The following is a 22,823-nucleotide window of genomic DNA, read 5'->3' as shown; positions in this document are numbered from 1 at the left end:
CGGGGATGGAACCTGAGAGGGCCCAGCCCGGGAGGAACCGCCCCGAGGCTCCAACTGCCGCCGTGCCGGCCCGGCCCCCACGGGAAACGGCACCTGCGGCTGGGGGCACGTCCCTGCCTCCAGACCACCGACCCTGCCCTTTCAGCACGGACAGAGGCTCTTGTGGGTAGGAAGGAGTAAGTTAGCCTTCCACAAGCACGTTCCCATATTTTTATAAGCTTCATTTCAAATTAATGGGTGCTTCTCCTTCTGAGCAGACATAGAGAGACAGGCCTCCAGCTCAGATTCGCACTCCTTGTCACAGATGTTTGTGTTGAGCAAGGAGATCATTCTTGGGTAGGCCACAAACGGGAAAATCTGGTTTAAAATCTCAAAGGATGGCTTTTGCTTTTTTCACTCTTTCTATTAAATGATAATTTGTGAGTGGACATAAGAAACAGGCTATTTTCAGCTCAAAAGAATATCTGGAAAAGTTTAGAGTCTGAAATGAAAAAGTATAGAAATACTCCTTGTGGTACCCTTTCTTAGTTTGTGCCTTACTATAGCTACTTACAGCTATACACACCCCTCCAAGAAAAAAGATAGAATAAGGGTAATTCACTTCCACTACATTCAGTAATATAGAGGCAAACTAATAGCATCAAATATAAAACCTCAAGCCTATTTACACCACAGATGCTACATACCTACAACAATATGCTTTAATTACAGACATAACCGATGCAGCAGCCATTTTCCCACATCATGGCCTTTCTAAAGGCTTGTGCCTGCCCAGCACTGGAAAGAGAATACTTACAGGTACCTCTACCACTTGGCTGCCATCCCCATTTTGGGATACAGCTACATCAAGACATCATCATCACTGGTCTACTCTGGCCTCCAATTGGGAGGTCTGGAGACACACTGTCTATAACGCTGCTGCTTCCTTTGAGAACGCACGCAGGATCACTCTCGAGGAGAAAAGACAACACAGAAAGAACTGTGTCTTGTTGATACCACCTCAGGAGTCTTTCCGCTGTGCCTTTTGCAACCAGACCAGTCTCTCTCACATTGGCCTTTTTAGCCACCAGTGAGCTTGTAGCAAATGTGGGTAGAGCCCTTCCCAAATCTTCATTCACGAAGCCTAGCCATGATGACATCAAGACACAGCTAGAACACAGTGATCTGGATTGTGGTAGGACAGGATGTCCTGTGCAACACAGCTTTGCACACCGGTTTTCTGGCACATATTGCTGGGATTCAGTATAGCCACAGCTGTTACCTTTTGAGAATTCTTCACAACTTTCATTTCAGCACTGAAAGCACAGCTCGGATGAAGTCCAACCTGCTATGGCCATTATCTTCCTCAGCTGCGGGAGGTGCACCCTTCCACCACCCCATATCCACCTCAGGAATCCTGCTTTTCAGCACCAGTTTCTATGTGCTGACCATCACTGCGACAGGCAGCGACATTTAACATTTCAAACTATCTGAGACAGGCACTGCCCCTCAGGAGGCTGAGCAATGAAAGAAGCAGCTAGCAAAATGTTCAGACCCCCCTTCTACTGCCTCATGCCCCAGGGTCCTGAGTGGGATGGTACTCTAAGCTGGGCACCTGGCAGGCCTAACCAATAGCTGTGGAGGTTACCAACAGCTGTCCAAAGGAACTTCAGATTCTGTGAATTGGCACCTTGCTCACTCCTTGCAAGTGTGGCCAGCATTAGTAGCATATACTTTGTAATACAGTACCTCAGATTAAAGAAAACAGGATGCCTGCTTCTATTAGGATCCATCTAGAAGGATCTTTCTAGATATACATCCAAATCCATGATGTGTGTTAACCTTAGATTTATTTTCTTATTAGTTTTAAAATTATAGGAACAGGGTTTTTTTGTGAAGTCTTTATGTGCAGCTAGTTGCTGAAAAATGATCCACTATTTTTCAATTATTAGTTTTGGATTCCAGGGCTGCGAACTATATCAGATTATGTCTTTTGAAATATATTTAACTCAAACTACAATAACAGAAAAATCCTGTTATATAATCTGTATGCAATGTCTGTAGTGCTATTTTTAAATACATACTTCTCCTGTGTGATCACTCCTTAAGTTATAGTAAAGGCTGTACTAAATCACTCTGCCAATTTGCTAAAGACATCCCTTGCCACCTGTACGACCCCCCGATCTGAAGTTATCCACTACTTTCTTTCTCTTTTAATATACAGTTAGGACTAGAAAATACTCTAGTTCCACTGTTGAACTCATGGCAGATTATTCTTGTGGGGTACTGTCAATGTAACTTTGTGACACTGCATTCAGCACCTAAGCAAGCCCTTCAGCACTGAGGTTATGTAATTTTTATATAGTGATCACACTGTTATGTTCAGCTTACCAGACCCTTGCATTTCTGTATGGACCAGGTAAAGATCAAAGGGCAGGGAGGGAAAGATTCCCGTTGCATGACAATGAACAGGTTGGGAAGAAAAATGACTGGCCTTACGGAAGAGCAGGGAAAAAATATCACAGCAGTCTTTGCTACTTCAACTGCAGAAACATTTCTTTGGCAGCTGTAATTGGCTTTCTCATGAGTGTTTTTCAAATTTTTTCAGTCTTGTAGCCCCCTAAAATTTCCAATGAAGGTGCAAGCTCCTATGGAATTGAATCCTACCAGTGAGAAATTTACTTTTCTCACTTCTGTTGAGTCTTTAGGAACAGGTCACAAAACCCCAGGAGCCTTGTGGACCACAGATTAAAATCCACTGTCCTGCTAGAAAGAAATTTAACCTTCTGATTGCTGAGAAATCACTAATACATCGTAACTCATCCCACTGGGAAAATTTCTCCTCACCACCCATCCATCTATGATCCACGTGAGGCTATGGAAGGACACTTGTCACATAAGTGACCATTTGTTTGTTCTGTGCATGATTACAGGATCAATAATTCACCTTCCTCTACAAGAAAAAAAAAGAAAAATTGTCTTGAACCTCAAATGCCTAGTTATCATTTGCTTTGCTATTGAAAAAAATAATGAAAACAACCCTGAAAAAGTATATCACATCAGCTTTTGTTCAGAAACCATCTGTTGTTTCAGTGAAACCACAGTCTATCTGCATAATATATCTTCACCATTTTCCTCAAAGGGAACCTCCACGTCTCAAAGCTATTCTATCCCCTTTGGCTTGTCCCTCCTATTGCCTATACCCTCCTAGCCTTGCTCCAAGTACAGCTTGCTTTGGCAAACAACACATACTGACTGTCCAGATATCATCTAACTTTTTTTGCTGGGAAAAGGCTACTAAAATATGAAGTATAGGGGCAGAGTGGCAAAGAGAAATGGGCAAGAGTAACACATAGGCTGGTCAGACCTTACTTAGTGAAAAGTTGAAAATGACAGTATGTCTGCTGCACCTGAGACACCATTAGCTTTATACAGTAAATTGAGGTAGCTAGACTAACCCTCTTCCTACAAGTCTGGGTGGATTTCTACATGTATGTATATACATACACACATAGATACAATACATGCATAACCATTCATGGGTATGCACACATTTATATGTACTTTCAGACTATGAGAAGAATTGTTTCTATTAGAGTTCTAGGTAATTTTTAGCTCCTGCTACCCTGTGACTTAGAAAAGCCCTTTTGAAGTCTGAATGGTTATTATCTAAGAGCAAAAAGTAGAGACAGTACAACCAAATCTCTCCTTTATGCAAAAGGAGCATGGGCAAATTTCAGAACTGCTGGCTTATCTCCCTTTTACCTATAAGCTTTACAAATACTGAAGGTCTTTGGAAGGACTTTGGACCTCAGCAGTCAGGCTCTAAACCAAGAGAGAGCCTATAAATACCAAAGAGAAAAGGCTTAGATTCTTACGCACTGAAAAACATTACTGACTACAAGATAGCTGCTTAACTTCTTTTTGACAGTAAATTACCTGGAGTTTAACAGTAATATCTGACATAATGTCATTTCAGTAAGTTAATATCACAGTTCACTTAACTGATTAAATTATTTTAGAATATCTGGTCAGCAAGTAACAGGATAAGAAGGTATTTCAGTCCCTTGTATGGCAAATGTTCAGCACTGGACAGCTGCTAAGAAATGGGCACACTCATTGGTAACATCTCTTACTGCTTTATAATGTAATTCTCTCAGAATAAGATCATTCCCCTAGAAGAGGCTTATCACATTCAAATGCATTGTTTCATGAATGGAAGCCATTTTCTGTCCTCTCAATAACTTAAATGCTAGCACTTTACCTCAGATGGGATTAGACCAGAAGTCCATTCTTCGTAATGCCCTTTGACACCAGCCAATACAAGATATTTCTGCAGAAAGCAAAAAGGCTGCTAAGAGATGCAGAGATGAGGACAGTCTGCCCCTTCAGGCTCCGCCCTTATCTCTGAATTGGCTCAAATTCTGAGCATGGAATATGATTCAGTCTAAATGTAACTCCAATTCAGCTTCGCTAACTTGTCTCTCTATTCTTGTACTACAAGACGGAACAAGAGTTCTCTACTTTCCTACTTGCTTCACTACTCAGTTTTACAAACACTCGGTATTTGTCTTTTCTTTCCAAAGGAACCGAAGTCTTGGTCCTCCCAGTGCCATCATAGGAGAAACTTTCTCCTACTCATTTTATTGCCCTTCTTCAAACCCCCCTACTTTAGAGGAATTCTTTTTCAGACATTGAGCTGTACAATACACTTTATTTCAGGTAAAGTCCAGTGACTGATAGAATACTTTGCTCATACTATGCTCTACCATCCATTTTTTACCACAGCTGTACATCTCTTCAGAAAGATACCTTTCTTCTGCTAGAAGTGGTAAATATTTCCTTGGTATACAAATAGATAATTTTTTTCCATTAAAACAAACAAACAAACAACAACAACAATAAAAAGAACCAACCCCCCCCCCCACAACTAAAGCCTAACATCCTAGATCTTCATTACAATACAGCCTAGTTATCTTTCTTGCTTAAGTTTTTCCAAATTACATACAGGTTCCTCAGCTCCTCAAATGGACATTTCCAAGGACTTCATTCTGAACATCAACAGCAAGGACTCCTGAGGTTCCTTACCATTCATGTCTCATTTCTGGACTCCTGAGGTTCCTCACCATTCAGGTCTTATTTCTGGAGATCCCTCCTTTCCATCATTGGGGTAGATGAGATGATGCCTTTGGTGCTTCTTCAGCTACTTGCTTTCAGAGGAATTTCTTTAATAAAAGAAGGAACCAACACCCTTTTGGTCTAAGGATATTCACACCACCTTGTCATGATTCAATGTTGAATAATTAGCTCTGTCTTGTTTCAGGCATCCCAGAATAACTGCTTTCTATATTTTCACTTGACCTAATAGTTCACACTAGCTTATTATCTACTTCCATCAACATTTGGAGAAATAGCTGTTCAAACCTGACCCAGGTATGAAACAAACCTAATACACACTTAAGTACACCAATATATGAATTTCAGATCTGTATCTGCTTCAGCAGAGAACAGCTATTGGTTTATCTACATCTTTAACATTACAGCTTTGGATTACAGGACAAAAATGACATGGGTCTTTCTATCATTCAATAATAAATAGTTCTGACAGGTCATTCTATCATTCAGTAATAAACAGCTCTGACTGGGTAGCTAAGTTACTGAAACAGGAAAAGAGTATCTTGTAACCTGAAAATAAATTTGGCACAGCCATCTAAGCATATCTTAGTCTTCCTTCCTATCTACATTTTGGTTCCTATGTACAAACCTTTTTTTTGCTTACTACAGTTTACTACAGGAAAGAAGGTAACAGTTGCGGAAAGCAAGCAAGCTATTTTGAGGATTGCTCCATTATTTCAATTAAAAAAAAAAAAAGGTTTGTGCAATAAATATGCTTCAATAAGCATATAGCTGTCAGTGGTGTTTCTCTTCCACTGCCCTACCTCCTCAGGTTCTAAAAGGATGATGTCTAATCAAGGAGCAAGGAAGTGCTAGGAGCACAGAGGAAGAGATGTAATTGATATATTTGAGTTACAGTGAAAAATTAGAAATATAAAAAGCTTCACTGAGTGTGCCATAGCAAGAAATTTTATCCTGTTTTGTTACGAATCTCTCTCACAGAACAGTAGCTTTTTAATAAAGTATCAGTTTAGCCTGTAAGTAAAATGAGTGCCCAAGAACATTTAGAGATCGAGTGCAGTCTGACATCTAATTACACGGATTTGAGGCTCCAGTTATCAAATCTTTTATCTTTATCCCAAGCATACTAAAGGCACAGCAATTTATAGCAGGCAGCCTAAATCCTTTAGCTGAACTTTTCCTCCTCAAAATATATTCCAGTAGCCAAGCAAAAAAAATGCTGCCAGCACATATGGTGTATTTGCTGTTAACAAAGTATGCATCTAGGAAAGGCATTCCAGCAGCCAGAAGTTTTATTTGCCAAGAGTTCTGATTTTTTATATATATATATAAAAGTTTTCTTTTTACATAAGAAACTTAGGCACAAAAGATGCAAGAGTTTGTAAAGTTTTCAGGAGGCTGCTAAATATGTCCATGTAAAAACCATGCTCAGAAGCCAATATTCAAAAAAACATGAAGACTGAAAACACCCTCTTTGAGGCAGCTCACATTCTGACATTAACATCTGCATGAGAGGTTTCTACAGAAAAAAGCTCTTACAGGGACTTCAGTTCCTGAATTGTCAGCCTCAGTGGAAGAGCTTAAATATAAAGAAAGGGGAGCAAGAATCTCCTGTTTTTCAGGTAATGACGAAACAAGAAGTACAACAACTTCTCCCTTCACTGGAGTCTCATTCGTTTTTCAGGTGGTCCTTTAGCAGCAGCACTCTGCTGAGCATTCTTTGCAGTGTCTTTTTCCTCTGGCTTGACAGTTTCAGGGGCTGGTTCTGGTTCCTTCTTGATTTGATCCACTAAAGATGTAACAGCAAAAGAAAGTCAAACCTCTGATTTTTATTGCTAAAATATTGTTTAGAGTACATAGAAAATATTGTTGCTGTCAAAGGGGCAAAACTAATTTCAAAGGTGTAAGAATAAGCAGGGAGTAAATTCATACTTATGTGTGAAAAAGTGGAATAGATTGAAGAGAGTTCATCCATTTCCTGTTTTGAGGTTGCTTGTGATCAACTCAACGTCTTCAGAGGCTCTCTAGAGCTTCTAGTACCATGCAAAATTACTAAGATGCTGGATTGACTAAACTGTTTCCTCATTCACCCTTTCACCCTCCTCCTACTTTCAAAGACCACTGCCTGCATTTGGACCTTCAGGTAATCCAGTTTTACAGCGAGGGTAGGAATAGAATACACATTTTTTTCATTTTCATTCTGGCTCTCATAGAGAACTCTTATCCAGTATTTTGCACAATTAGGCAATGTCAGAATTCCAAACTACCTCAGTAGCAGCAGCAAGGAGCTTACATGGCAACTGGAAAATACTGCCATATAGAGAGGTTATTTTTTATGTCTTGTGAAAATATTAGAGTTTTACCTGGGATAGGCTTTTCTCCGGGCTTTTGCTGTAGGAGAAGAAAAAAAAAATAAAACAACACATCAAGGGAACCAAAATCATAATTTTTAACCCTTCCAACTATTCATTTTGGAATAAAATCCAGGCAATACACTCTTACACATATGAACTGAGAGCAGAATGGATCACTAAATACACTTCAAACAAAATCCAATTAACATTTCATAATGCCAAGTTTTTCCTCTTACAACTGAAGAACACTAAAGCAAAAATATGTAGTTAGCTGGTCTTTACCACACCTGAGGAGCAAATGATTTTGTGAGATGCTGTAAACATAATTTCCTTTGCTCCCAAGCAGACCACCTGGTAGAACAAATGGCTACCAAAGACAATCAGAGGTAATCACAACAACTTCACAGAATGCCAAGAATTCCACACTAATTAATGAGTCTTCAGAACAATGGAGCAACTAAAACAAAATATTGTGGTGACTTGATTGAGCTCACAAAGAACGAAAATGGAAGCAGCAGCAAAACCTGATAGCTGAGACCCTCTGTTATTAGATAAGGAGTTTGTATAATAAAATTCACCCTCATAGTTTCGCCTAAGTCTTAATGACTCCTGCAATTACAAAGGGGAATCCTGCACTTCAATTAGAGCCTTCCATTTTAAATTTATTATCTAATCCATGTTACCATTGCAGAAATACACAAAATTCCTATTCAGTTTCAACAATTCAAGTACTTATGACTGTCTTTTAATTTCTAAGTAAGTTACAGTAATATTGTGGCTTTTAATTGTCATACCTGAACAAATCTGGGTGGAAACTTCTGTCTTAGGTCTAAAAGCAAAGCATCTACCCGTTGCCTTTGGAAAATGGAACTTGGTTCTTCTTTCTTCTTGGCTTTTGGTTTAGCTTTCTCTGCAAGTCACAGAAACATTAGAGAAAGAGGTATTAAAAATTCTTTTAGCAGCTCTTTGTTGTACGACAAGTTGGTATTTGACTCTCCTCTAACCTTACCAATTGACAAACTTGTTTGACTTATGAAAATGTACACTGGCCTCCAGTGGGTTGAACAGTCGCTCACTTTGTTGACACTCAGCTCACCATTTTCATGTCCCCCCTATGCCTGATGTTCATCCCCACCAGCACAGAAGAACAAGATTCGTTTCCTCACATAGGGAGCTCTCACTTACCCTTTAGTCACTTTGCCTCACCTCTACACCATCACTATGCATTGCCTCAAGCTTTTCCTTACATTACCTTTCCTCTTCCAAAGTATGCAGAAGCAACTAGGAATCATACCTCTTTCTTCTTGATCTTTAAAATGCCACCAGTAGCCCTTGGACGGGTGATAACGACAGTAAGACATAGCTTCTTCAAAAGCAGACTGAATTCCGTGCACTGCAGTGAGCTTTCAGGACAGGAACATATGGCAGTGTTAGAATTCAAGAAGAAAATACAATATAAATTTTTGAAAGCAGAGTTTTTAAAATTAGTGTTCTATATTCATTTTTATTCTGGGAAGGGAACTTGGGACATCTAGATTTAGACCAAGAATATAATTTAACAGGTGCTCACAAGGCATTTTCTGAAATGCTCTTCTAAACTGGCAGAGAAAAACTTGCAAAAGTAGTAGTTTACAAGACAGAAGGAATCAAAACAAACCCAAGCATGCAATTTAAAAAGAAGTACCATCACATCAGCTTAAAAATGTAAGCCTCATTTAAAAATATATATATTACATTAGCTTAACATTAACATTCACATTTCAAAGCAAGCTTCACTGAATATGTATTTAGTTACTATTTCATATGTATTTGTCAAATAATTTTTCTTTTGATTATTCAAACCTGATGCTGTTTTAGCAATTGTGTAGCCTCAGTTATTCTGATTTTTCATCCTTAAGCAACATATCTCACTTTTTGGGCAATACTGCACTGTCACAGGATCTTTTATTTTCATGTGGGATGCACACAATATTAACCAGTGGAGTTTGTTTTAAGTTATTGCACTGTTACTACACATGATCTTTCCTCAAAAAAGTGAAGGAAAGATTTAAACAGTCTGGAGAAAAACCAAAAGTAAAAACAAACACAAACCAGTACACATCAAATGCACAGAACACTTACAACTCTGGAGTTAATGACAGACCCTAAGTCAGGTGCTTGATAAATCACTCCAGCAATAATATAGTAGTCGGCCAATGGAATAACTGTGGAGAGGAAAAAAGAGGGCAGGACCGATTTAAAGCTCTGGCTTAAGACTGGGTATTTATTGCTGAATTTCAGTAGTAATAGCAGAAACTGCAATATTTATCTTATCACAAAATTTTCTCTTCTTAAGCTTTTCCTTCAAGGTGCTTTATTTGCAGCTTAGCCATAGACTGATAAGAAGAAAAAAAAAACCCGAAGTCTGTTTTACAAATAGAAAAGAATCAGCTTTAAGACTTCAAACAAATGACTGGCCTCACAAGAGTTGGGGTTTTCAGAGCCACACCAGTAGAGTCAAGTGAACTGCACTGGAAGTAATTCTACTTGCCTTGGCTACCAGTATAAACCCACAACACTGTAAGATCTCATTCGTCTGGACTCAGCTTTCTCCAACTCGTACAATCCTCTCAGCTAGACTTCCCAGACCAAATGGTGTTAAGCACACACAGAGCATGCCTTTCTAAATTAATAATATTTTGCCAAAAAAAGACTACCTTCCAAAGGCATTTGCTAAATCAGATTTGGAACCTCTACTGACCAATCCAAAATTCTTGTTCATTAGAGCTGCAGTGCAGAAAAACATCACAATTGCCTCTGTAAAAATCTGCCAAACATTCTTCAATTGAGCAACAATAACGATGCTGTCAGCTTTGCATTCCTAAGGACTTTACCTGTGCACATCTTTGTTGCAGTTCCTCCATCTGTATTAACAATTCATCCAGTACTTGCATTTTATGAAGCTTGGACACCTGCCTAAATAACAGTCCAAGACAGCTGGGTGCATAGAACAGCCAGTACCCACTTATCTTCAAAAGAAAAAAAGATTCTCAGCACTTTCTTACAAGTGGAGCAAGATACAGAACAGCAGCTTTACTGTCTCAGAGCTCTGTACCAGAGCAGCCTACTTTCTTAGACAGGTTACTCTCCCTAATTATTGGATCTGAAGATTTTTCTAAAATCACTTCAAATAGGCAAAAACTTGTCTTAAAGACTTTAAAATATAAATACATCTTTTTTTAAAAACACACAGAAGTCATAAGACAGGTCTGCACCAGTTGTATTTGAGTACCCTACACTAGCTGTAAACTCATTAAATTTTAGTTTTCCCTCCCCATTCCCATGCCTTAAATACACTAATATTTGTACCATTACAAAATGAAACACATGGGTAACATCTGAGCTAGGGAACTACGAGACTCAATCAAGGTACCCAGCACAAACTGTACAGTCACAGTGAGAAAAAGATGTTACCAAACAAGTCCCAGCTAAGTTCCACCAAACATACATTTGCCTTACAGCATAAGTCTGAACACACATATTGTGGAAATCCAATCTTGATCTAAAAGGTGTCAAAACCAGAAATTAAGGGCTGCATGATATTTCCATACTCACCTTCTGGAAGCTGGATTCAAAACCTTTAATAAGGAAATAACTCAAATCTACCAAAGAATCAATCATGTATGTTCTTTTTCAACATGGAACTGCAATATAAAGGGGTCATTACCTAATATAAGCAAATAAGCAGCATTGCAAGACAAGGCAAAGTCCCGTACAAGACCAAAATGCATATGCAGAGCCTAAATCCCTAAAAAAAGAAATTAAAAAATAACTAGCACTAACCTTGCCTTTCTTTTCTATAAAGCTTACTCTGAAATAACCTAAATTATTTTATATAAGCATGCAGTAAACAGAGAAGATAGTCCAATAACTACTGAAATGTGACTACTTATCTGATTAATCACACAAACACAGACAAATTCAAGGTTAAAAAGGAATAATTATGCCAGTTGCATGCAGACGGGGAAAAAAAAGCTAAGGTATTGGATTAAAATCTTGAAAAGGTCATCAGTGACCCTGTAAGGAGTGGTGCTGTTGTCACAAGATTCCATCACGATAAGAAATCAACACTCTTGCATAGCCTAACAAATAAATGTGACATGGAATGAATGCTATTACCAATCTCCCGTGGCAAAATGTACCACGGGGCAACACTTTCTCATTTGCTCTTCCCATTTCACCACAAGATGGCAGTCCCTGCTGCTGGCACTCTGCAGGTCACTGCTGGAGAAGTACCCCTGCCCCATCACAAAGCCTCCAGTTAAGATTTAAGGTAAAGACAGAAAAGGGGAAACAGAAGTGCTTAGACGCAAATTAGGAACTGATAAAAACAACTAACATATGAGACTTCTCAACAGTGGGAAGAACTGAGTGACCATACCTTGTGTTGGAGACTGCCTTTGCTGCTTTCGGATAATGAAGAGAATGGGCTCTTGAGCGTGGAGAAGGATGTACTCCACTCCAACCATCTGGCTGAAAAAGATGCAACCAGAATAAGTATCTTCCTCAAAGTAAAATCTGTAGGATGTGAAGAGCAACCAAGGGGCCCAGCAGTAAACTGATGAAGTTCTGATGCTTTGGAAGCTCTTCTATATAATGTGCAGTAAATAAAGGCATAAGATTTCCTGAGTTAGCTATCAAGCCCTAGGTGCATATACAAAAAGAGTTATAAAAACCTGACACAACATCTAAGTGGAGCATATTAGCAACAAATAAATGGCAAGAAAGATAACAATCTATCATCATCGAGATTTCATTAAAACACAGCAACTAAGAATCCGTGTATGATGCGACCATCTGCATGGCTGGTGTAAAAGCCTCTCTGCAACCACAACCAAGCACAAGTGACTTTACCAATGAACTTTTAGCTCTGCTTGCACACTCCCTATCGTATTGTGGAGTCTTTAAATAGTTCTCAATCTTGTGCTCAGCGTAACAGATGGGGAACTGCAAAGAAAGTTAACTTGCACATCCTGCAATCTCATTACACAACCAGATGTGATCAGTTTATTTACAACACTCACTACTCTTATTATCCATACTAAAAAGCCAGCTATTCGGAGGAATTATGTACTGATTATGGCACATAGCCAGCAGGATATGGAAACACAAACTATTTATGAACTCAAAGTATCCCCTAACATAAACCCTATTCACCACAGAAAAACATTTAACTACATTACCATTACTCAGGTTCTGTTGAGCTGTAAGGATGAGAGAAGGCAGCTTTTCTATTTCAGAGAAATATCTAAAAGGTGATTTACTGGAATCTCAGAAGATACACAGAATACTTCATGCTTAACACCTCCTTGAAATAGCACAAGAGAAAGTAGAAGACATCTAAATACAAAAATAGCTGGATTCCCTGACTAGTGGTGGGACTAAAAAGCACAGAACAGAAGGAGGTTTCCAGCATCCTTCCATTCAACCATCAAAGTCTTTGGATAGAGGGACAAGGGACACTGCACAGGAAGCAGTTGCAAATTACAACTTACTTCAAATGGTCCAAGGTCATCCGCTGCATTTTGACGACTTCATTGTTACATGTTCGGTCATAGAATGGGTTACTTCTCTCTGAGAAATAGTCCAACACACTCCCATTGTTTAATATTGGAATCCAGGAGCTGTCAACCCAGGAAATTCCTAAGAGGTTGTCTGGGAAGATAAATCTACACTGAGTACCAAAGCAGTCAGAAACATGCAAATACATCCAAGAGTAAATTGCCACCAATTAATGATTATAGCAGAGAAAGGAGATGGAATGCAGCCTCACACAAACCAGTTATAATTAAAAGTATTTCACAGAGTTCAAATAATAATTGATAACCTTTAACCTGCTGCAGTTCTCTTGGAGGTACACAAAAGAAACAGTCTCTTTTTATAACTGCACTTTTCTTTCCTTGACCACTAGCTGCTGATATACCTTTGTGTCTCAAGAATGTGAGCAGGGTCTGGGTGCACATGTATGTGCTCTGTGCTGCTGGGACTTAATTGGCTCTGACACTGCATATAATACTATCATACTACACCTACTCAGCAGTATTATATACAAGTTTACTTTCTGAACACAGCATTAGCTGAGTAGAAAGTCAATACAAAGCATAGTTCCTTTTGAAAGCTAAGTCTGGTAAGTAAGTTGAATTTACTAAACTAAGTTAGAATCAGTTATGGAGGTGAAAGTGGAGTGGAAACGATACAGTCCACACTAAATATGAACCTGATCATGTTTAAAACCATTTATTTATTACAAAAATAGTTTCCAAGCTGTAAACTATGATACTGAAAAACAGGTAGAACTCTACAGATTAAACCAAGAGTTTTCTATTGCTAAAGCCAACCTGTAAACTACTGAGTGAAACAAAATAGTGCTACTAGTAATATTTCTCATATGTTCTGTTACTAAAATATATATCAACATGATGTTTCAGAGATTGTTATTACACAAAAAAAGAAAACTGACCCCCAAAACCAACAGCAGATACAAAGATGCTATCTTTGGGCAGATGTTTCCCAATAGTCTCGAACAAGAGATTCTATTCCTGGCTATATAATTAATCTGCCAATTTGCCTGCAGAAAATTATTTATTCCACAAGTCAGTGGACATTACAGAAATAAAAATACAGAACATTAACAATTAACAATAAAAAGCAAGCTTTTTAAATGAAACATATTCAATAACCTACAAGCCATTACATGCCAGCTAAATTCCTATAGATTTAGGGAAATTTGCATTAATGTCCCTGGATTTTATTATCACACTGCAGCAAAATCATATTCCTCAAGCAGACCAAAAAAACCCCAGCGTAACAATCAGTTTCACTGTCAACAAATCTGCTAACATTGGAGATCCAGGAGGCACCTTAAAAAACACATTCAAACTCATCCATTTTAAATCGCAGAAGCAGCAAATAGAACTTCCAAGACACATGAAAGCAGGAAAAGACATGCATTGTTTAGATTTAAAAAAATGTAAGTGATGAGAAGTCACTGAAGACTGACTGAAGAACTGAAATTCCCTCTGCACAGAAACCACTCCCTAAAGTTCACACATTATATACTTACACAGAACTCCCACTTATCATTCCACTAAGAATATTTTACTTCTGTGCAATTCTGTGACAACTCAGCATGCTCAAGGATCAGTCCCAAAAATGTCAGTTAATACACTATTAGCAGTTTCTCTGAGGAACAGTTAATTAACTAACACTACCTGCTCAGTTAATCAGGACAAATGCAGCGTAAATAGCTACACATAAACCTTGTTAATCTCGGAATTGCCAGCCTAACTCTTTTTGGGTGGGAAGAGGGAGGTCTAGAGGCATTCATGTTATTTCACACACACTATTCTCTCTCCTCACTATAAAGATGGAAATCTCAGTAACACAGCACTAAGATCCATTATTAAGCACTTAAGTCATGGTAACGCTAATTCTTCCAAATGCCTTTCAAAACCAAAAAAGCTTTCCTTTCAAAAAAACACACAAAATACGAGCTGCTTGCATTATTGTCATAATAAATTCTCACATTATATTTCAAATACAAACTTTTCTTGTTTGTATGCTAATAATAACTGCATTTCTCTGCGGAAAGTCAGGCAAGCTTTAGATCTCTCTCTATATATAGCTATAATGCTGTATACAGACTGATACATGTATCATAAAATGGAATATAGAGTTGGACTCTAAGGCTCAATTATCCATAGATGCTTAGTGCCAGTATTTACAACTGCCTTTATAACTAGCAAGATTGTTCTCTTAAACTATTCTTGGAAAAACAGAGGAAGAATAAAACCAACCTCGAACTTGACATGCCTGTTATACTGAAAGGAGTACTGTTTATTTTGGGTATGAGAAAGAAAGGATGGTGTTCCTGCTTCCCCGTTCCTTTCAAAAATAGGACATCTTGTTCAAAGCATTTCTTGCGGAATTTGCATCACAGATGCAAAAGTAAAGTGCTTGTGACAATATTGCCAATCTGTCATGAATTTCAAGACAATTTGGGAGACAAGCCAGCAAACCACAGCAAAAAAGAAGAGTAATTCACACAATGGCTTGTTCCTGGCCTTGATGGCTGGATAGCCCAACACTAGGCTTTGACAAACCAAGAGAACAGTAAAATAGCCTGATAGGGTATTGGGTTTGCATGACCAGGTTTTAGTGTAGTGGGGCTGCTACAGGGGTGGTTTCTGTGAGAAGCTGCCAGAAGCTTCTCCTATGTCCCACAGAGTCAATGCCAGTTGGCTCAAAGACAGACCTGTCACTGGTCAAGGCCAAGCCCATCAGCAATGTCAGTTCCACCTCTGCAATAATGTATTTAAGAAAAGGGAAAAAAGTTGCACAACAGCCATTTCAGCTGGAGAAAGGAGAGAGTAACAACTCTGCAGTCAGTGAAGAAAGATGAGCAGGAGATGCTCCAGGTACCAGAACAGAGATTCCCCTGCAGCCCATGGTGCAGACAATGGTGAAGCAGGCTGTTCCCATGGAGCCCATGGAGAACCACAGTGGAGCAGAGATCCACCCGCAGCCCCTAGAGGATCCCACACCAGAGCAGGCAGATGCCCAAAAGAGGCTGCAACCTCATGGGAAGCCATCACTGGAGCAGGTTTGCTGGCAGGACTTGTGACCCTATGGAGGACCCACACTGGAGCGTCTTGTTCACATTTCTCCCAATGCCAAGTGCAATACAAGCCATGCCAAGCAGCCCCATGAGTTGCCAGGCCCTGCAGAGCTGCCAGATCCTGTCCACCTCCCAAAGCTGGCCCAGAGGACAGGGCAGGTCAGAGGCCATGCTCTCTGTGACAACGGACAGTTGCTTCAGTCCCTTGGGGGGCGATGTCCATCCTGACCCAGCCCTGGGGGCTGCAAAGGTCTTGGTCATTTTGGAAAAGTGAAGGATCACTCGTGTAACCAAGCTACTCATCCTGCATAGGAAGTACTTAAAAACTGTAAACAGGTTGGTTTAAGTGCAGAATATTAATCTCCATTATTAATTCCACCAACTTAAGAGACCAAAATGGATTAAACAAAATTCATTGCTGACTTGTATTTTAGATCACACATGGTCCAATTCCAAAAATTTGTGGAGATAAAATTTTCTCAGCCTCTCTGATTGCCAAAAATACAATTGTTTTAGTGTCAGCAATATCTACTTTGAATTTAAATGCTATGCCCACATTATGGTGGGCCCAAAGGCATAAGGTAAAATTATACCAACAATTCCATTTTTCAGAGGTGCAACATTTTGGATTTTTCACCGCTGGTTTTGATGTATGATGCACGGAAAACTGGGACGCCTTTTTATAGGTAGATCCATTGATCATCCAGCATCCTACTTTAATTCCTAACCCTTCTTCTTGAATTCAGGGAATATTATTATCAGCTTCAGCCTTACCTGACCCCATTCATTTTTCAAATATATAACCAAAGTGGCTAGGCTTAAATCTGTTTTACTGGAATGTACCACCTTTTGTAAACTGTCGCGCTGACTGATAACCCTAACTGGGGAGTTATGAAGGCTATATGGAATACCTTTCAGTTGTGAAAGAAAAGAGAACTGTATTACAGACAGTGAAAGGAAAGCAACAGGCAGGGGGGTTGGGCTCTGAAAGAGCTCCCACCTTTGGCCTGAAGCAATGCGCTCTTTGTAGGCAGGAAGGGTCAACCAGAGGATGTAAATGTTATGATGCTAGAGAATTTTTGACAATGAGGGAAGGGGATGGGGAAAAATACCAGGGCATCCCCAGCAGGTCTCCTAGTTCCAGTACAAGCAGGGAATGAAACAATAGATTTCTGATTGACAGCAGAGCCATATAATCAGTAATAACTAGCTGTAAGGGCCTGCTAAGTAAAGTTATGATACTGATTATTGGAGCAATGGGAAAAAGAGCTTTACTGCCATTCTTGACGCTCATGGAGTGTCCAGTTGGACTAAACTGACTCACAAGTTTCTATACCTAGAATGTCCTCTTCCATTGTTGTTGAGCTAAATGGACATTAACTTTTTTGGAGAACTCTGTACAGCTATACATCTCACAGGAAAAGGCATGGAAAGCTCACATCTGTTTACCATGAACCAGACTTGAGAGGAACCTGAAAATGTCACCCTGCATGCACTATTGAAGGCTGCTTAGAGACTGTCAATCTGAATTTAACACCAATAAAGAAGCCTCGTTCTAAGGAGTATAGGCTCGTACAGGTTTTAAGAGCAACAAATCAAATGCCTCAACTCTGTGTCTGGATGGGCTTCTTGCACAATGGGTGAAAGAACCCGTTTCGTGACAACAACAGTGGAGAAGTTCATGGAGGACAGTCCTCCATAGGAGGGACACCACAATGGAACAGGGGAAGAGTGTGAGGAGTCCTCCCACTGAGGAGGATGGAGCAGCAGTGACAGCATGTCTGAACTGATCACAACCCCATTTCCCATCCCCTTTGCTGCTCAGGGGAGAGGAGGTAGAGAATTTGAGAGTAAAGTTAAGCCCAGGAAGAAGGGAGGGTAGAGGGAAGATTTTGTTTTATTTCTCATTATCCTCCTCTGATTTGATTTAATTAATCTGATCAATTAATTTTCCCACACTGAGTCAGTTATGCCCATGACAGTAACTCATGACAGGTGAGTGATCTCTCCCTGTCCTGCTCTCGACCCACAAGCCTTTCATTTTATTTTCTCTCCTCTGTCCTTTGAGGACGAGAGTGATAGAGTGCCTTTGGTGGGCACCTGCCATCCAGCGAGGGTTAACCCACAGCAGACAGCTTAAAAACAGAAGTATGGCTCAAAATCTACTTAATATATTAAATCATGTCAGATAAAAGACTCTGAGGGGGCGTAAATTATCTGGATTAAGACAAAAGATCCTCGCACCAGCTAATAACTTAACACAGTGCTCCTCCATTAAATGTCCAAACAATTCCTTCCTGTAATCTCGAATAAGGCAGTCAGAAAAACACACAAGGACTACATATATCATTAAGAATTTAAAGAAAAAAGGAGAAAACCTCTGTGGCATTATCAAAATTGACTCTTCACAAGCTTTCCCTAAATATCTGCTCTTGATCACTGAGACTCCACCACACAGGCTTCTGATGTGATTCCATTAAGTCACCCTTATGAAGAAAAATAATTTCCTTTCTCTTGCCTTCTCAACCCCCAATTCCTCTCTCAAAGTTCAAATTCTTCACAGTAATGTAACTTATATTTTGATTACAACATAAACCTTTAATACTTTATTCAAATATCACCCCTTCATCAAAACATTATCTCTTTTTCCTCATAACCCTGAATTCTCACGCAAATGTTTCTTGTTCTCTGTTACTTCAGCTTGCTTTCTGGTCTTCCTAACATCCACCTGAAATGCTTTTAAGATTACCAGCCTCACTCCCTCCTCTGGTCTCATGCAAGTCCTACACACATGCCCGCGTTTCCTACTTTCCTCCACACTTCAGAGCTGAAACTCTCTTTTTTTAGCTATTCCCTTATGTCACCATCTCACCCCAGGACCTTCTTATCCCACCTGTAAAGGCAGAGCCTACCAGAGGGAGGCTTGTTTTGCCCAGGTGGCCCTCAGCACACCCTCCTAGCCTGCTGCATATCCCAGAAAACTGTTTTTTTGGGCAGCTTTTCATCTCATCGCACGGATGCATTAGCAACGCTACTTGTGCACAGTTTCCAAGGACCGTCACATCATCACACCGACCCCTTCCTCAAGTCGCCCCGCCGCGCTCTGCCCCACGAAGGGACCCCGCTGTGCCTCGCGGAGTGCGCTCCCCGCCCGCGGGCGGAGCTCGGCGCAGGGCGGCGGGCAGGGCCCCCCGGAGCCGCGGGGAGCGAGCCCCGAGCGCCCGCCCCCGGCCCGGGCCTACCTCGGATGTCCACAGCCGCCATGGCCGCGCCGCGCACTTCCGCGCCGGGGCGGGGCGACGCGCAGGAAGCGGCTTTGAAGCGGGGAGGCGGCGCCGGCGGGACAGGGGGGCGTGGTGGGAGAAGGTTCCTGATCCCGAGGCCGAGTTGCTGGACAGGGAAGCACCCGCTTGAAGAGCAGTCGTTTTCACCTGATCTTGACTCTCTGGTAGTTGCAGGTCACTTTCAAAGTAAAAGAGATGCGGGCTGCAGGTTTGCTGCTCAGCATCACAGTCATCCTGGTTGAGCTGGCTGGGGTATCTCTGATTTAGTTTGCCATGTGGGAATATGGGATGTTTGAGATCACACTATCAGAATACTGCATGGTTCCTGTCCTGAGGTTTGGTCCTTGGCATTTTGGCTCTTAAGGGATACCATTGGTCATTTATAGGGTGAAGAACAACATTTGGTGGGTGGAAGAATATACATGCACTAAAGATTAATGAGCTTTTTATTTAGATTGACAACTACAATCTACTAATCTGCTGTACACAGTGTCCAATACCCTTGTGTCATGCTAGCGTAGCTCCAGGCACTCTTCTTGCCTGAGCCTTTGCAGAGGCTGCCGAGATCAGCCCTTCCTTTGCTGGCAGCAGCAGGGTCTAAGTGAGTCTGGAGGTTATCAGCTCGCTAATGGCACATAATGGTAATTAGTGATGGAATTTCTTTCCCTTCTGCTAGAGATCTGTGTGAATAAAGTACACAAGTACTTTAGTGTGTATAAAGTACAGGAAAGGGATATTATTATTGTATGAGAGCAATCAAAAAGTTAGACCAAACCAGAGCTGATGCTGCTTATTTGCTCTTTATTCAGTCCCTTCATACCAATGCATTAGGAGACAAACGTTATGTTGCAAACCCCCATATTCTTCCCCCTGCCTCTCCACCCCCAAGGTTTCCTGTCTCATTCAATATGTTAGAGTCACTATCTGACTTGCAAATATTCTAGGCTTATTTTCTGTGAAGGAGAGCTGCCTGCAGAACTCTTGCTTTGTGTGTTTCAGGTGATGAAAGATGTGAAGGTACCAAGTGAAGGCTACAGAAAGTGACAAGATCAGGCAGAATAATGCTGCTTTGGAAACCTAGACTTTAGTCATGCCAGTGATAATAGTCATTACACTACATTAATGAACTTTTTTTCAACCTAACATGTGGGGTATAGATGTGCTAAGCCTTTGTTGCAAATACAGTAATGGTCATGCTTTGTCTGTTCTGTAAGTCTCTGCACACTGAGAAGTTAAGTTCTCTGAAATCTCTCACACTTTAATCACCCAAAATAAGATTTTTGTACCTCAAGGTACCTCTCAGTACCTCAAGGCTGTATCTCTAAAAGGGGGGTGATGACATGCTCCTTAGCTCTGAGTGGTTCATGAAAATAAAGGTAATAATGTCTGGAAAAATATGAGGCTGGGGTGGTAAGTATTCTGAGAAAAATGATCTTCTCTTCAAAAACTATTTGCTTATTGTGCAAAAAATAAGTAAAAAAGATTGAACAGTGGAAAAAAACTACTGAACAGAAGAGCACTTTTCAATTGTAGCACTGAATTCAGAAGAAAGCTATGAAAACACAACACTTGGTAGTCTTTAATGCACAAATACGGTAAAAATTGAATCTAACCTTAATTTTTCAATTTTATGATTCCTGAGTGCTCATTTTCATTACCGAGATAATATTCTGTGAAATATACTTTTCCATGGGGTAATTCACATGCATGTACACTGCATATCCCCATGCACTAGGTAGCTGCTACTTGTCAGCAGTTTGAACCTTTGCCAAACACATCTCTCTGGTGTTATCCTCACCAGAGCATTTCCAAATAATACTATGATAGGTTGCCATTCTAAACCAAATACTTTAATATCCCTGTCATGAACAATCCTCCTGAAGGGCAAAAATGCCAACCGACATAACAGCCACCCTTCTGGAGAATCTCTGACGCCCTGTCTCATTCTATTTTTGTGCAAACCATTTCTCTTCAGTAGCAAATGGGAACTCAACCTCTATTTTAATTATTCATATTGTCCATCTTTCCTGCTGACTCTGCACCTCTCCAGAGCAAGTATGTCTTTGCATGAGTGAGGGGATGAAAAGTAAAGATTTCTGGATGGGAAATAATGGGGTTTGATGGCTTACAATAAATTTTCAATTACATGGTGAGACTAGCCAAAGCACTGCTGGAAAGAACTGTTCATCTGGTAACATTTTCACCTTCTGCTATAGCATAAAAGGCTAGGGCTTTTTCACTCGACTTCCTCTAAAGGGAGAGTCCTAATGAGCATTGCGGTTCTGTCCTTCTCAGCAGGAGGTGTGGATTACAGATGGAGAGCTAATGAAAGCTATCAGGTAAAATGAGGAATTTATGCACACTGCTTTTGATGTCAAAGAAAGGCACCGTAAGCAATGAATACTTAGACATATTCATTCCATTTGTGTACTTAAGAATTCATATAATACTTGGATAAAAACTGACACCTTTTCATGGCTCAGTATTTGGATGTTATTTAGCATCACCCTCCCCCAGTGGAATTATTCTGTGTATTTCTCTGGTCAGAGTTAATAAGGAATCTCATTCTACTGTGCCCCCCTCTACACATGTATATATAACAGAAGAGACTGTCCGTAATTTACAATGTTCGTTATCTCCAGTGGATGCAGGATTGGTAATCTTGTGTGCTCCAAACCACATTATGGGTACAGCAGGAAGACTACCAAGGAGTCCCTTTATAGTCTCAAATAAACACAGCTAAATTGAGAAGGCTACATCTAAAGAGGCATGGAAAACCATCTCTGTGCACATCTCTAGCAGTCTGCAGGGACTGAACAATAATCTAGCTATATGCCATCAAGTGAAAAGTATTGTGTGTGTATCCTTATCATTATACTCTGGGCAGTTTCCAAAACATATTACAGGCTGCTGAAGAAGATCATCACAGCACTTTGTATTCTGCCAACCTGCATCTGAACTCACAGATTAGTACTAAGAAGCTCCAAGTCCCATTCTGTGTTCTAGTAAATCTAGTTCTGCAGTGAAGCACAAGGGAAATTTAAATTCCTATGCTAATAAAAAATTGCTGGGCTTGAATTAGTTATGAAATTAGCAATTTGCTACTGTTTTTTTATAGTAAATAGGAATGGGAAAATATTCTTTTAAATCCTTATCCTGTAAGGAAAGACATCAAAAATAAACAAACCAGTGACAGGAACTTATGGGCAAATGCTGAAATCACAAAATTGGAAGGGAGGGAAAGGGAATGTTTGAGTGGGCTACCATGAGTTCATCCCCCACATTCTGTTTTAACATTTTTGCTGGTGAAGCTTCTTTCTTTCCACCCAGAAAACAATCATGAGACCAGTGTCTTCAGATGGCATTACAGAACAGCTTCCAGTAGGCCTCAAAAGCCATCATTGAATTGTGCTT

At 40.2% G+C, this 22,823-nt stretch overlaps 2 protein-coding genes and 1 long non-coding RNA gene across 5 annotated transcripts in view; 1 reads left to right on the top strand and 2 right to left on the bottom strand.

Annotated features, from left to right (window-relative positions):
• Nucleotides 1-129: 129 nt before the first annotated feature.
• MED6 (mediator complex subunit 6) lies at nucleotides 130-19,475 on the bottom strand. Of its 3 annotated transcripts, XM_027707635.1 has the most exons (9): nucleotides 19,368-19,475; nucleotides 13,004-13,163; nucleotides 11,890-11,981; nucleotides 9,591-9,673; nucleotides 8,764-8,872; nucleotides 8,264-8,379; nucleotides 7,479-7,506; nucleotides 2,672-2,742; nucleotides 130-483 (listed from the first exon to the last, which is right to left on the bottom strand). In XM_027707635.1, the coding sequence occupies exons 1-8, from the start codon at nucleotides 19,387-19,389 to the stop codon at nucleotides 2,684-2,686; spliced, it is 669 nt and encodes a 222-aa protein (XP_027563436.1). In that variant the 5' UTR covers nucleotides 19,390-19,475; the 3' UTR covers nucleotides 130-483; nucleotides 2,672-2,683. The 3 variants fall into 3 exon arrangements, with proteins under 3 accessions (XP_027563436.1, XP_027563423.1, XP_027563430.1); XM_027707622.1 differs by lacking the exons at nucleotides 130-483; nucleotides 2,672-2,742 and adding an exon at nucleotides 5,618-6,904 and having other exon boundaries at nucleotides 19,368-19,474; XM_027707629.1 differs by lacking the exons at nucleotides 130-483; nucleotides 2,672-2,742; nucleotides 19,368-19,475 and adding exons at nucleotides 5,618-6,904; nucleotides 19,136-19,256.
• On the top strand, nucleotides 19,456-21,358 carry LOC113980472. Its single transcript, XR_003538145.1, has 3 exons — nucleotides 19,456-19,573; nucleotides 19,796-20,050; nucleotides 20,409-21,358. It is a non-coding gene; the product is annotated as an uncharacterized LOC113980472 (long non-coding RNA).
• Nucleotides 20,016-22,823, bottom strand: part of MAP3K9 (mitogen-activated protein kinase kinase kinase 9) — a 132,938-nt gene continuing 130,130 nt past the window's right edge. Inside the window, exon 12 of the mRNA XM_027707596.1 lies at nucleotides 20,016-20,089. The gene's annotated coding sequence lies outside the window, so the exon portion shown is untranslated. The remainder of the gene's footprint in view (nucleotides 20,090-22,823) is intronic.

Source organism: Neopelma chrysocephalum, unplaced genomic scaffold, assembly GCF_003984885.1.
Source record: "Neopelma chrysocephalum unplaced genomic scaffold, ASM398488v2 Primary Assembly neopelma1_24, whole genome shotgun sequence".
Taxonomy (NCBI): domain Eukaryota; kingdom Metazoa; phylum Chordata; class Aves; order Passeriformes; family Pipridae; genus Neopelma; species Neopelma chrysocephalum.
The sequence above is the reverse complement of the archived record's forward strand: the minus strand, read 5'-3'. Positions and strand labels throughout refer to the sequence as shown.